This window comes from Pavona decussata, unplaced genomic scaffold (assembly GCF_977016875.1).
Source record: "Pavona decussata unplaced genomic scaffold, jaPavDecu1.1 SCAFFOLD_40, whole genome shotgun sequence".
Classification (NCBI taxonomy): domain Eukaryota; kingdom Metazoa; phylum Cnidaria; class Anthozoa; order Scleractinia; family Agariciidae; genus Pavona; species Pavona decussata.
In genome coordinates, this window is record NW_028145462.1 from 882,978 (window position 1) to 897,500 (window position 14,523).

General features: G+C 38.9%; 1 protein-coding gene and 2 long non-coding RNA genes across 4 annotated transcripts in view; 2 read left to right on the top strand and 1 right to left on the bottom strand.

Annotated features, from left to right (window-relative positions):
* LOC146483053 (uncharacterized) overlaps window positions 1–14,523 on the top strand; it is a 258,284-nt gene that overhangs the window by 223,726 nt on the left and 20,035 nt on the right. The window lies entirely within an intron of this gene.
* The window catches only part of LOC146483060 (uncharacterized), a 286,304-nt gene that overhangs the window by 175,796 nt on the left and 95,985 nt on the right, over window positions 1–14,523 (bottom strand). The gene's annotated exons all lie outside the window — the stretch shown is intronic.
* Window positions 9,065–11,964, top strand: LOC146483073 (large ribosomal subunit protein mL43-like). The gene is made up of 3 exons (XM_085106446.1): window positions 9,065–9,171; window positions 9,252–9,358; window positions 10,742–11,964. Exons 1-3 carry the CDS (start codon window positions 9,065–9,067, stop codon window positions 10,972–10,974), a joined length of 447 nt encoding a protein of 148 aa, XP_084962572.1. The 3' UTR covers window positions 10,975–11,964.

Genomic DNA, 14,523 nt, shown 5'->3' on the forward strand with positions numbered 1-14,523 from the left:
AGACACAATTTTTAGAAAGAGTGAAAGAATCAAAGCGTTTATTTAAGGTACAGGAGAGAAGAAAGATTTTTTTATGTAATTCCAACAAGCCATTAAATTTATATATCAAGAAAGAAGGACTTGTCTGTTGGAGTTCTAGTAAATGCTTTCTCGTTCTTATCAACATTGGAGTTCAAGTTACATGTATCTCGAGCTCCGCACGCTACAGTAAAAAGCCCTTTCTCACGCAATTCAGCTATGTACGTAGTTACGTCTGGAAAAAAAACAGTGGTTAGAAAAAATGAATTCAGACGGCGATGACCTAGTCGATCTTGAAAGTGCTGAAGCCAGCCAACCATTAATGAAACGAAAACAGACCTTGAAAGGAAAGGAGTATCAAACACAATTGTATCAAGATCAAAGGTCGTCTGCGCAAAGGAATTGGCGTAAACAGCTAAACAAAATAGAAAATTGTCTCGCCGATTCAACCAATCCAGCTAAACTGCAAAGCGAAAGAATGTTTTTAGAAGCAAAAATGGACATCGTGATCGCAGCTCAAGAACGGCTCGATGAAGTATTCCTGGAGTATTAGACGACTTCGAAGTGAAACGTGTTGCGCAACAGAAATTTGAGATCTGGGAGCAAGAGCATATTAAATCAAAGAATAACAGAGCTCAAAAAGTTACCGTGTACCTTCAGAGAGAAAATTTTTGGAAATTTTTAATTTTTTTAGATACTGAAAAATAAACTTCCCAGTAAGTTCTTACAAACAAAAAAAGAATGTTCGAAAAAGAGTGAGTATTTGCCGAGAAATTGGGACGTAAGCGATTTCCACCGGAAGTTAAATTTTACTTTGATTGACAGCATGTTATTGTGCCGGTGTAACCACCCGTTGCGATATTTGCGCGAACGGTCTTTCTTTTGTCTTGAATCCTTCACGTTCTCACACTTCGAATATCCCTGTATTTAGTGGAAGAACCTGCGTTTGTTCGAGTACGACACTGACATAAAAGAAGACAAAAGCTTTAAGCTACACTTTAAAGTAGGTAAAGGTCTTAAAATCCTCTAGCGAAGCGAATATTTGGACACGCGCTTGTTAATGTTTCAATAGCACATTTTCACTATTTACGTTATTCCAAAATGGCTGACATTTTAATATTCTTTTGTTGGTATTCAAATTAGCCCTTCTTGCCTCGTTTTTAAGCTCAAAAATCAAAAGAATATTTTATCTTGAACGAGGCAAGAAGGGCTTATTTGAATGCAAACAAAAGAATATTAAAATGGTAGCCATTTTGGAATGAGGTTTATGGCGTCACTTGACTACAACTACCAGAATCCTTCAGGTTTTTTGTTTTTTCATGCTAATTAGAGCTATTGTTCTTTGCTCTCCACTGGGATTACAAAATTTGAATTTGAAAAGGAAAACAAAATGAATTCTGGTAGTTGTAGTCAAATGGCGCCATCATGAAAATGGCCTATTCGCGAGTCCGTGAATCGTGAGCTTCCATTTTTTATTTGCGGGTGGACGTTATCAGATCACTTGTGTTCGGGTGCGTAAAACTTACAAGTATCGGCAAGCGGAAGCAAAACAAAAAAGCAATTGAAAAATAACGCTAAGAATCATGTCCTATGTCTTGATCTTTTCTCACGTCGCCTGTCGCTATAAGATAACTAGTAAAGGGAAAGCCGCCGCTTTTGCTTGTAGCGTTTTCACAAAGACTCACTGTATTACAGTAATTTCCAAAGCGTTAAACGGAGTCAGCTCTTTTTAAACGTTTTCTTTCAAGCGTCAAACAGATACTTGTTTCCTATTTGCAGCATTAACAATTTGGGACGTTCATTCAAGAGCGAACTTTCACCCGAACTTTCGATAAGCAATTTCGAAACTTCGCTATTCTCAACAATATTTCGCTCGAATAGATTTATTCGTCGGCTTTTCGACTGAAAAGCAGCAAGAATTTCGTTTTGACTGAGACAATATATGCGGTTACGGTGGTTCCCCGATAATTCCGTAGCGCTGATAATTTTACCCTCTTCAGCCGCTTCTACTTCAGCCCAACACCTTTGCTTGATGAGGTCGGCTTCAGTCCCCATTTTGTTTTTCCCATAATCATTGCAGATTACAAAATCGACGTGCGCGTACAACAAAGAGGGTCTGGATGGGGGTGTACAAATGTCAGTTGTCAGTTAAATTTTAGGCTATTTGTCAGTTGTCAGTTAAATTTTGGGCTATTTGTCCGTTGTCAGTTAAATTTTGGGCTATTTGTCAGTTGTCAGTTAAATGGCTGTTAATAATTAACTGCAGATTTTAATAATTTTTTGAGGACCCAAATAAACTTAAACGTCATGTCAGACAGATAGGAGCGTACCCTGATAACCAAAAAAGTATTGTAAAAACTTGTTTCTGGTTAATGTTTAATTTTATGTTTACATTTTTGCAACAACAATCGTTTCTTTGGCCTTTATACAAATCATCCCATGGCCAATCTACTAAGAACATACCTTACCAATCCAAGCGGAAATGGGCGCGTATTGGTCGGCCAGACCTTGAAACTGCGACAGTTGAAATTTTCTCCTCAGTGTGTCAGAGATATCGTTGTCTGAAGCTGTATCGTACTCGTCCTCTTGTGGAGGTCGCACAGCACCAACGACCACATCAATGAGACAGTCATTTACAAGTGTGACTTCTGTAACATCATTAGATGGCACCTTAGGACTGACTCATTTTCAACATCTCTGTTGAGTCGTTCTGGATCTTCCGTGATAGAATTGCTCTCTTCGTCTGGCATAAAGTTTACTTTACTGCAATCTGGTGGCTTCGTATACACCGCTGGTTGTAGAGCCCCTGCTTTGTCCTTTGTAGTCTCACCCCTAACTGTTCTTTGTCTTACTGGACGATACTTCTCTACCAATTCTTTCATGGCAGTCTCCGTTTCAGCGCTAATCTCTGCTGACGGAAGCAGTTGCATGAATTTTATACTTTCAAAAGCCATGGTGGTCTTTTGTAAAGTCTCCTTTGTGATGGTTCCAAAGTCTTGGGAATACTGTACAGGGGCACCCAACGACAATTTCCTCTCAGATCCTTTGAAACGTTATTTTAGGCGATCTGGAGTGGCTTTAAAGCTCTATAAGCTCATTTTAGGCAGCGCTATAATATTTTTATCTGTTCGGTCATTCTAGGGGGATCTAGGGGAACTTGAGTCTTTTCGAAATTAGTAAGGCATTTTTGTCCATTTCCCGAAAACCTTAGGTCTTATTTCCTTTCTGAAAATCTTAGCTGACCTTTTTTTTGGTACCCGAATCAACAATTTTATCAATCCGAAAACACTAGGCCTTAAATTTCCCATATCACGAAAGTTCGTGGTGAAAATTCCCTCTAGAAAATTGTAGGGGATTAAGGGCCTTCCGAACAGATAATTTACCGAAACGATCCGTTGGGTGCCCCTGACTGTAAGGCGGTGAACGTCTCATGTTCAAAAGGGAGACGGCGTCAATGTTCTCCACAACTGTTGTGAGTAACGTGCACAACTCAACCTCTTCAAGGTATTCCTTGTTAGTCGCAGCTATGCTGTCATGCAGCCGGCGCATTCCTTGTTTCAGAAGCGTTAACTAGTTCGCTGCCTGTTTCCTCCAGCAAGCTTGGCAGCTCCATTTTCCACTGACCATCTGTGATTATCGCAAAATTTTCGCTTCTTCCTCCCTGCTTCGGTGCCATGCGGTAAAGTTTTAAATCAAACTCTCCAAGGCCGATTTTTATTGCTAGTTCTCTCAGCCCAAGAAATGACAACGGTCCTTCTTTAGAGACTAAACTGTCTCTAGCTCATCGCAATTGATTGGAATACGGCTTCGGTGTCGTTCGAATGCCGTATCCGGATCAACGCGGCAAAAGCTAGCAATCGCCTTTATTACGCCGGAACGAGCGGACATGGTATAGACTCGATATATTGCTAGAGCGCGTTCCACGTAAATTTGGGTCATGTTAGAAAAAAACTATTAACTAATATGAATTGTTAGTATAAAATATGACGCCCTACTCTACTGCTGTTTATTGTACACGTTTGTTTGGTGATTTGGTAAAAAATATATCAATTATTAGCCGAAAAAAGTAGCAGCAAGTCTTTCGTCAGTTGTCAGTACCAGCGAGTATAAATGTCAGTTGTCGGTTAAATTTTATGCTATTTGTCAGTTGTCAGTTAAAAATTTTGGCTATTTGTCAGTTGTCAGTTAACCCCATCTAGACCCTCAACAAACACTGGAGATATCCAACAAAATGGTGAAGGAGTTGATTACTCTTAAGCTAAAATTGGGTCAGTGAAGCTGGGGATTGAGTAATTTCAATATGCTTAGTTGCTTGGAGTTGCTGATAAAACTGATGTGTTTGGAGAGATTAAAGGACAGAAATTTTGTTTTCCTCTTATTTTTTAGACATTGGTTTTGAGATTCTTGATAAATTTGTTGTTGGCTATGCCTTGGTGAGTTCAACTTTAATGACATTGACTTGATGTGTTTTGTTCATATTTAAAAAGTGAAATTTAATGTCTTCAGAGTTAAATATTTTTTATTGTTTTCATCGTCATAATTTAATTTATATTTTATCTATTTTGAGGATTATAATGAATATTTCAATAAGTGTTGAACCTTTTCGCAAAGAATGTTGGCCATTGGCCTTTGCCAATAATATTCATCCCTTGGATGTTTAGGCAAATTCAAGTTCGTCTATCTGTTCTGCACCCCTGCCCTCACCACTCCCCTCCCCACCCTTGAGATATGCCAGTCATGTAACATACATACCACAGTAACTTGAAAGCTGCCTTTCAGTTCATGCTTACCCCCCACCCCCTCCACCCCTCACTTTTCACCTCACGCCATCCCTAAGTACATGTACACCTGCCATGCAAAACTTGAATACATGTATGACAGTAACTTACTTGCAGGCTGTCATTGAGCTTCTACCCTACCCCCACCCTTCATCCCCCACCCCACACTCCACCCATCACTCTTCACCTAACCTCACCCCTGAAGTACACCTGCCATGCAAAACTTGAATGCATGACCGTAACTAGAACACTGTCTTGGAGCTTCTAGCAATTGTATAGTTAAGCTACATTAGGTAATTTTTTAAAAAAGTGAGTTGACATAATACCGGTAAATTATTACAAATTAGTTTAAAGAAAATGAGAATCACGTTTTAGATGACTTTGTCCTTGGTGCTATTTTCCGAGCTGCTTAAAATCATTTTGAAAGACATTTTACCTCGGCACCGTCGATTGTCCTGGTTCCTCAATTTCCCTAATGTTTGTGTGGTATGCATGAAGTGATAATACTAAAACCACAAACAGTAAGGTACTGGCCTGATTTAACTTAATTTTAATACAAGTTTTTGGTTATTTTCTCAACAGCATATTTGTGTTATTAACGAGAATGGGAAAAAGAAAGACTTTTTCAACACAAAGGTCTCCATCAACATTTCCTTTTAACGCAAATAACATAAATACAAATAGTTTATCTTTTCGTTTACTTTATTTTCCTCAATCCGTATCTGATACAAACAGACAGTGAGTATGCTTACCCTTTTGCAGACGTAAACTGAACCAATCAAAATGCAAAGCAAGTACATGTAGCGCGGGAAAACACGCACGAATAAGACACGATTGGTTTGGGGCTTGCTTCTCATTGGTTGAGAGAGTGGCACGAGTTTTGCTAACCGATCACAGAGCGCAGCAAACAGCGAAAGGAACCAATCAGAAGTTGAAGCAAATACATGTAGCCGGCACCATGTAGCGCGAGCGGCACCAAGCGCGGGAAAACACGCACGAACAAGTCACGATTGGTTTTGATTTTGCTTCTCATTGGTTGAGAAAGTGGCGCGAGTTTGGCGAACCAATCATAGAGCGCAGCTAAGGAAAACCTTCATTATTGTGATAGTAATAAAGTGCCAACAGTTTATAAACTCATATGCAGCAAATGTTACCCAAAAGTCACACTGTAGCTAAAGTTTCGGTATTCAATTAAATACAGTAGATGATAAACTACTTTGAGGCAAATGGGCTCTGTCCTTCTACAGCCGAAATGTTATTAGAAACCATGAAAGAGCCTGTTTACAGTTTAGGCTTGAGTTGTTCAACCCTCTCTTCAAAATTGCCATGTCCTTCCTGTATGTGCCGCTGAAACGTGCACAAAACAGCTATGAAGTGTTTTAAGATGGGTGTATCACAGGTAACAGCCTCGTCTTCAAAGCCCTTGACGTACTCGTGGTGGCCTGCGTTGTTTTTGTTGTAATCCATGAAAGGAAGCTCAAACCTAATCTCCTCTTCCTTAAAACATTTGCGCACGGCTTAATTCTCCAGCACACGGCTTGTAGCAGTCCTCCTCTATGAGTAGACAATAGAATAGAACAGTAAACTATCGGTGCTAGTGCTAATTGAGTATTTTAGAGGGATGCCAATTCTTGTTATCAGTCCAATACTAGAATGACTGCATCAGTTATGGCAAAGACCAACCCGAGGTGACTTTTAAGGTGGCTAGCATTGGTTTCCAACATTTATACTTTAACGGATCAATACTGTCACTCTTTATCCGTTGATACAACAGTAATGGAATGAAACAAATGCCTAATCGTTGGTGAACAAGTTATGGTCGTTTTCTCGACATAATAGGTCACCCTGATAGCAACAGTATAACCAGTTAAAGACACCCCTAACTCTAGCTTTAAGTGGTTGTAACTCAAGAACGAGCTCGGTGACTCTCATTTTTATTATGAAACTGTGATCAGCATGTTAAGAACAACAATTTAAGGTGTTAGGAGCTTTGATTTTAATTAAGGGTTTAACGCTTTAGTTCTTTCTCGCTTCCTTACTAAAACTTACAGCATATCCAGTTTTCCTCCATAATTAGTTCATCCTGTGACCAGCCCCCAAAATTGCTGGTATACAACATCTTTGATATCTGGTATAGCGCAAACCTGAATTTAAACTGTTAACAGGCTCTTTAAACTGAAAGAGCTGTTTGAATCTTGGGGAGAGCCATGGGACATTTCATTTTACGGGCGTCATGTTAGCGATTGAACAAAATTCACCAACTGATATACGTCAAGTTCTCTTTCTCCATTAATTTATTCCTATGAAAGAAAATGAAAATGGTGAAATGAGAAAAGTAAAAACAGCCATGCTTGATGGGGGCTCGAGCCCATGACTGGATCTGATCCTAAAGGTAGTGGTTTGGGCGTGGTGTACGTTGTTGCGTTGGCTGTGGACAAAGACCCCTTTACCGAGGATTATAAATGCCAGTCCAGGTGACGAAATGCTGTTGGGTGACACTCAGTGCAATAGCATCGCATTCATCTAGTAGGGTAGGAAATATGAAAGCTGCATTGAAGATCGTCGACTGAGTTAACATGAGCTTTCATTCAGAAATTAACAAACCCAACTACCCACCCACTCACCACCCTCGAAGATCATGATCTTGCTAGAAACCTCGATCATGGCAAGCAAAGCGATATTATACTGCTGGACTTTGCTAAAACTTTTGATACCGTCCCAAACCAACGCCTTCTGCTCAAGTTACGCCATTAAGGCGTACAAGGTTCAATCAACAAGTGGATTCAAGCTGTTTTAGTGGAAGGAGTTAAATCAGCACCTGTAACAGTCATGTCTGGCTTTCCACAGGGCACTGCACTTGGCCCCTTAATGTTCCTTATCTACATTAACAATATTGGTGTAAATATAAAGTCCCGCATTCGTCTCTTTGCCGATGATACACTCTTATATGCAACCGTGAGCAGCATGGATGACGCCAATACCCTACATCAAGACCTTGATAGCTTAGTCGCCTGGACCAATCTCTGGCAAATGTCCCTTAATCGTGACAAATGCAAGATCTTGAATGTTTATCGATCAAAAAATCCAATCATCCATCGGTACCCATTGAATGGGGTTCCTTTGGAATCTGTATCTCACCATCCTTACTTGGGCGTTGAATTGTCTACCAATTTGAATTGGAGCTTTCATATAGAGAATATTGTAGGGAAGGCTAACCAGTCCCTTGGTTTCATCAGACGTAATCTTTATTCCTGTCCAGAAAGTGTTAAAAGTCAGGCCTATCTCACCCTCGTTAATCCTTGTCTGGAATACGCCTGTAGCGTGTGGGACCCACATACTCAAAAACACTGTCAAGATATCGAAGGAGTCGCCAGCTTTGTGAAAAACTGCTATGTGCGGGAACCCGGTACCGTCACAAACCTTCTGAACGATCTGAACTGGCATTCATTAGAACAGAGACGCAAAATTGCGCGACTTACTACTATGCACAAAATAGTGAACAATAAAATTGCGGTCAATATCCCGGGGTACATTGCGCACCCCATGCGTGTTACACGCTCCTATCAGCAGTAAATTTATTAACATTGGCAGTAACAGTAACACATACAAGTACAACTTCTTTACCAGAACCTTAAAAGAATGGAACATTCTACCTTCTTTTTTATTAGATCAGCCATCTGAGGACGATTTCAAATCTGCTATGACGAACTATTTTAGTCTCTCCCACTGATTTTGTATATTTTATTATTATTTATTTATTTATTTCTTGTTGTAACATAATAGCACCGCTTTTTTTTTTTCGTCGTATTTTTAATCTTTCACATGCACATTCACAGTGAGGGGAAACCTTTGTGAATTATAATACATCAATAATAAATAAATAAATAAATAAATAAAGAAAGAAATTAATTAATTAATTAATTAAACGAAGAAAACCTACCGACTGTGTTACAAGCAAGCTGTAACTATCTTTGTACTAGGTAATGTGTAAATATAAATTAATTTTCTAGATTCGGTGCCATTTTTGCAATTGATATTTGTAAGTTGCGGTAATATATTTTTTTGTCTCATCTGTGGATTTTTATTTTTTAGGATTCTAAAACTTAAGGAAACTTTATTTTATGGTAAAGTCCCCCAAAGGAGGGGCTGTGGCCACAAAAGAAATCTCCTGGGGGTCCTCCTGGGGTGCCTGTCTCTTGTCAACTCCAAGCCTCTTACATGATGAACGTACTTCAAAAGGATCTGGGAACTAATTTCTAAATTTCAATATGGCGCAGGTTGGAATCCCTGACAGAGTATTTGGTCGATTTGTTCGTCCGTTACAGCGGCTAGTTTTTAATTACTGTAAACGCGGAGGAAGCAGCAGAGGAATAAGGTAATGCATTAACTGTTGAAAAGGCTTTTGTCTTTTCGAGAACCTCTTTTGACCGGCATCACCTCGTGTGTTTCTCTCAGGGAATACATTGACAAGGAAATCGTGGAATTTGCAAAGATCAATCCTGAAGCTACAATTTACGTCAGAGAACGAAATGGTAAACATCCCAGGATCGTTGCAAATTTCCGTAAGTTACTTAAGCTTAATGGATGTCTAATTAAGCTTAAATATTGTCTTCAAGTGGTGTTAAAAATGACCTTACTCTCTTACACCTATTGAAGGGATTAGGAGAATTTTCTGTGATCACTCATTTTGCATATTAACCCCTTGATTGTGCTTTTTTCTGCACAAATAAAAAAAATCACTTTATTTAGGTGTCAATGTATTTACAGCAGAACACTTATTGCGGACACTTTCCAGATCGAATTGGTATTTAGAAATGTTGGTTTTTGAGGAGAGGGGAAAAACAGAGTACCCAGAGAAAAACCTCTCAGAGCAAGGACGAGAACCAACAACAAACTTAACCCACATATGACACTGAGTCTGCAAATTGAACCCGGGTCTCATTAGTGGGAGGCGAGTGCTCTCACCACTACACCATCCCTCCTCCCCCTTGTGTAGTACAGGTGTCTCACCCTTGTGGTCTGCTGAGTACACTTGATTGTAAAAACGTTGTCACTTAAAAGGTATGGACCGTGAAGGATAAGATGCAACAGCTTTCTAGGAAGTGTTTGACCTATCAGCTTTTATCTTCATGTTGTTAGAAAATAAAAGTATGCGCAGTTTTTAGGGCTTAAAATTCACATATTTCTTGCAGACAAAGAAAAGGACACAAAATATGCACATGCCAATTAAATTATCCTGTAATCTCCAGGTTGCATTGTTTACAATAATTATTGAAAGTTTGCACAGGACAATTTTTTTCAACTGAGTGTATACACAACAAAAATGCATATGAAATCAAGTGTGGTTGTGTATTGTACTTATCTTAGTCATGCTGATCACTTGGTGTTGAATAAAAACCACTATGGCTGATTGAGGCCGCTTGACTTTTGCTTATGCCATACCAAGAGGTGAAGATATGGAATGAAATACTTGAAATACATAAATTTAAGCTGGGGATGAAAGAATGCTGCTTAAAGGGGAAGTATTACGCAAATTTGCTGTCATTTCAAAACCCAAAAATGTTTGTCTGTCAGCAGAAACAAAGAAATAATATTTATTGTCAAGTTTGTTATAATAATTTTTATCGCCCCAGTGCAATAAAACTGTCGATTAGTGCCTCTGGCCAGAGACAGAGTAGGCTGGTATGGATTGAAACTTGAAAAATGTTAGGCTAATTTTTTTCAAGTTCTCTCATTTTTGTTTCCAAAATGCACTAGAACGGATTATTATTATTATTATTATTATTATTATTATTATTATTATTATTATTATTATTATTATTATTTTTATAATTATTAAAACCCCATGATACTTCCCCTTTAAGATGCAGACATTACTGCAATGGCTTGCAGTTCAAGTATATCACTTCCAAATTTTTTTGCATTTATCTACTTTTGTGTTTTAGTGAATGGAAACAGTAAAATAGTGGAAGTGAAGAACAAAACTCCAGATGAGATTGAAGAATGGGTTGTAAGATTTAGGCATGAATCAGGAGTAAAAGTACAAAAGATAAGACAATTTTGGCACACGGAGAATCCTTCCATACAAGGAACATGGACACCATTCCTAAACAAACCACCATCACTGAGACGGTCAACTGTCAATGGAGCTATGGCACAGAGACAATCAAGCAGTTGACTCTGTGTGAATGTAGTCTACATTACAGACATTGGCAAGAAATTACCAAGTTTGCTCTTGTTCAACAAGGTGATAGTGGCACCTTTTTTTGTCCCCTACTTGGAACTCTTTTCCACTTATTACCTTGTAAAAAGCTAATGTTTTGAGAGGGTTGTTCAAGTTGGTGAAGATGGTGGTAGCAAAAACTGTAAAGTGGGCAGCTTATGCAGTCAAATGGGCCATTTCCAAGTTGCTAAGGACAAAACTTTTCATATAAAAATTAGTTTTGTTTCAATGTGAATGTAAAATAATTTCTAATAAAAACAATGTATGAAGCGTCACTTTCTTAATGAGGTTCAAAGCAACTCGACAATGACCTACCAGTATTTGTATAAAGCTGTACCTTTAAAGAAACCACAGTGTCAACATGCATTTGGTTATTTGTTGAGTCATGAAGAAAGTCTTTATGTAGTGATCATTTTCTTTATTCTCCTGAGCCGTATGCTTGATCATTATTAAGATGAAGTTGTAAATGGTTTGAACCCAGGAGTCATGTCATAAGTACATAAATGGTTTACTAACTTAGAACAAACGCCACTCAACTGTTGCCTACAACTACCTGCACCATACAAACGACTTATTGACAACAACAACGAAACAAACAAACAATAGACATTTTACTAACAATAGACCCACGGACGTTTTGACTAACAAAAGACGGATCGAAACGCACCAATCACTTTTTACAGTCTTCACAGCCAATAACATCACAGCTTACTGACAAACGACCAATAACATCTGGACTTCGTTGACCAATCAGGTTAACAACCAGCGACGTATATACCACCTACTGACGTTCCACAATTCACTTGACTCTGAAGATGACTTCCGCTCAGGTTGTTGAAACGTCAGTCAAAGTCACCACAAACAGTCCTTCTCAGGACTGCTTTCACCCGGATGATCATAATTTACGTACTTATTATTAAGATGTTTAGAAAGGTTTTAACACCCCTGCCAGACTAATCCCTCTAAATATGTCCCTGCAAGGGCAAGTAATTAATGGTAAGGTACCATATAGTCACCCACATAACCCTAACCCTAACCCTCCATATAGTCACCCTCTCCTTACCATGAATTATATGCCTGCAAGAAATAAACTCCCTCTGGCTTTTAAAGGGTGGAGGGGTGAATTTGCTTGAACATCTGAATAAAATGTAAAATATAAGAAACAATTGAATTTTTTTGTGTTATTTCTTTCGGCATATTATGTTCCATCAGTGATTGCGTGAACCTAAGTGTATATGACAAAAAAAATTATTTATTTCCTCAAATCTTCATGTTGTTCTCATAAGAAAGTAGAAAAATAGATTTTTCTTCCCCCTGCTTTTGAGGCACATAAAAGCATCAAATTTCACTTCCGGTTGGGTACGATGGGAGACTGGGGATAATAGGGCTGTGATGTCAATACAGGAACACTTAGTATGTCTCGTATTCAAATGACGAAAACAGACACACAGTGTTGATCAGTCTCTGTTGACTGTCTGTGTTTTACCGTTTGAATACATGACATAATTAACTTTAAAAAATCTTGAAACCTTTTTTTGCTAAATAATACTGAAATAATTTAGTAAACTCAGACTCACCAATAACTTATCAGCTTTGCGCTCTTGAAGTGAAAACCTTATTAAAGTGCCCATAACGGAATTTTTTTTATTTTCTCATCTGAATCTTTACATCACGCAAAGAACTTCCGCGAAAACATTTTTCGATTTGCATGAAACGCGAATTTTTTATGAATTTTACCAATCTTTAAAATCTTATTTTATTGCGGTCCACCCGCCCCGCTGATGAGAATGCCGACAGGCTCACAATAGGGCCACGTGACATAGTCTGTGACGTACATTCAGGAACTCTCGAGTCCATGCACTCACTTGACCTTCAGTAAAGTACATTCGCGGCAGAAAGAAAATCGTCAGATTCACTGGTAGGAAAGAAAAAATTAGCTCCAAATAAGTATATCCCATGGCAGAAAACTTATCTGACACGGAAAGTGAGCAAACCGCTGAAGAAAGCAGCTAGGACGAATTTGAAAGCGTCGAAGTCGAGCTGAGGCGATAGATGGCGTCCACGAAACAAGTAATACGTGTGAAGATGATGATACACTCGAACCGTACGCGGACGAGCCGATAGCAGACGAAGAATGGCTAAAAAGATATCGCAAGGAACAAGAGGAGAAGCGACGACTCGAGGAAGATTTAACGAAACGCTTGGAGAGTAGAGTGCGTGTTAGTGGATGGTAAAGTTCTCACCTTGCATTTTGAGTACGCGCTCTTCATTATCATCTGTCAAAACTCTGGCCAAGTACTCACATACATTCGAACGAATTATTTTCCATGTAGGTGTACTTGTGGTAACTGTAGCCGTGATCTGCTAGCAAATATCAGCGAGTGCTACTGCTGCAAGGAACTCGAAGGCAATTGGGAAGCGCTGACTAGCGACATTGTTCTCGCGGAACTACAGGAAGGACACTTGTTGAACCGTGATAATAATAGCTTGTCTCGTTGCTGCTCGTTCTCTGAAAATTTAATTGTAGGATGGAAGTTGTTAGCTTGTTCAATGAACAGGTTAATTTCCTTTTTGTCACTGTCCCACAGTGAGAAAATGTCATCAATAAAACGTTTCCATTCTATTGGTTTTGTTTTGATTTGACTTATCACTTTTGTTTCAATATCGGCCATATGTTTGCAAACGCAACGGCCATTTTTGTACCCATTGCAGTTCCATGGGTCTGAAGATAACAGTTTCTAACAAATTGGAATGAATTTTCCTGAAGAATAAGTTTAACTATTTCTTTGAGGTAGTGTGACAGTATAGGAGGTTTATTGCTGTGGAATGCCTCGTATGCTTTGCATACTGATGTAATTCCCTCCTCCTGTGGTATATTTGTGTACAAGCTTGTTGCATCCATTGATATCTATATAGCATCTTGAGAGACCTTGGTCTTTCCTATAAAGTTTACGAAATCCATTGTATCTTTTAGGCGCATACGTCTTGCGAAATGTTCGAAGTCTAACAAGAGTTGGCGTCTGATGTAAATATATATTCGCGTCTGTCACCGGTGTCGGGACAAATTTGAGCCCTTTAGAAATATCAAACGTCGCTAAGTTGTTGGTTTGAAAAATTCTTTATGAATCATATTTTCTCGTGCTTTTCTCCTTGTGTCTCAATCCGTTTTTTAGCCAATATTTTTCTGCGCTCTTTGCGCTTGTTATTTGTTTTGTGCCCTTCTTCTATTTTGAGCCCCCGTTGTGGTGGTTAGGTTTTCAGAGACTGAACGCTGTTATACTTTTCAACATTTTTATTGTTTGCAGAATTCTGCAACACATGTGTGTACAATATTTGTTTGAGCTCGTTGAATTCTTGCTGCAGTTTATCTACCTTATCTACATCGTGGTTTACAATGTTTTCTGTGTTCGCCGAGGGCGACTGTTCTCGCATCGATCTATTTACATCAGTGGTAGCATTTGTGCTAGTATTTTTTGAGAGCTTGGTCTCAACGAAACTTCGCGG

What these genes read in the sequence shown, in the direction of transcription:
- LOC146483073 (XM_085106446.1), top strand. Translation starts at nt 9,065, where the DNA reads ATGGCGCAGGTTGGAATCCCTGACAGAGTATTTGGTCGATTTGTTCGT. An exon ending in GGAAGCAGCAGAGGAATAAG is followed by an intron (nt 9,172 to 9,251) that starts GTAATGCATTAA and finishes TGTTTCTCTCAG; the next exon opens with GGAATACATTGACAAGGAAA. An exon ending in CAGGATCGTTGCAAATTTCC is followed by an intron (nt 9,359 to 10,741) that starts GTAAGTTACTTA and finishes TTTGTGTTTTAG; the next exon opens with TGAATGGAAACAGTAAAATA.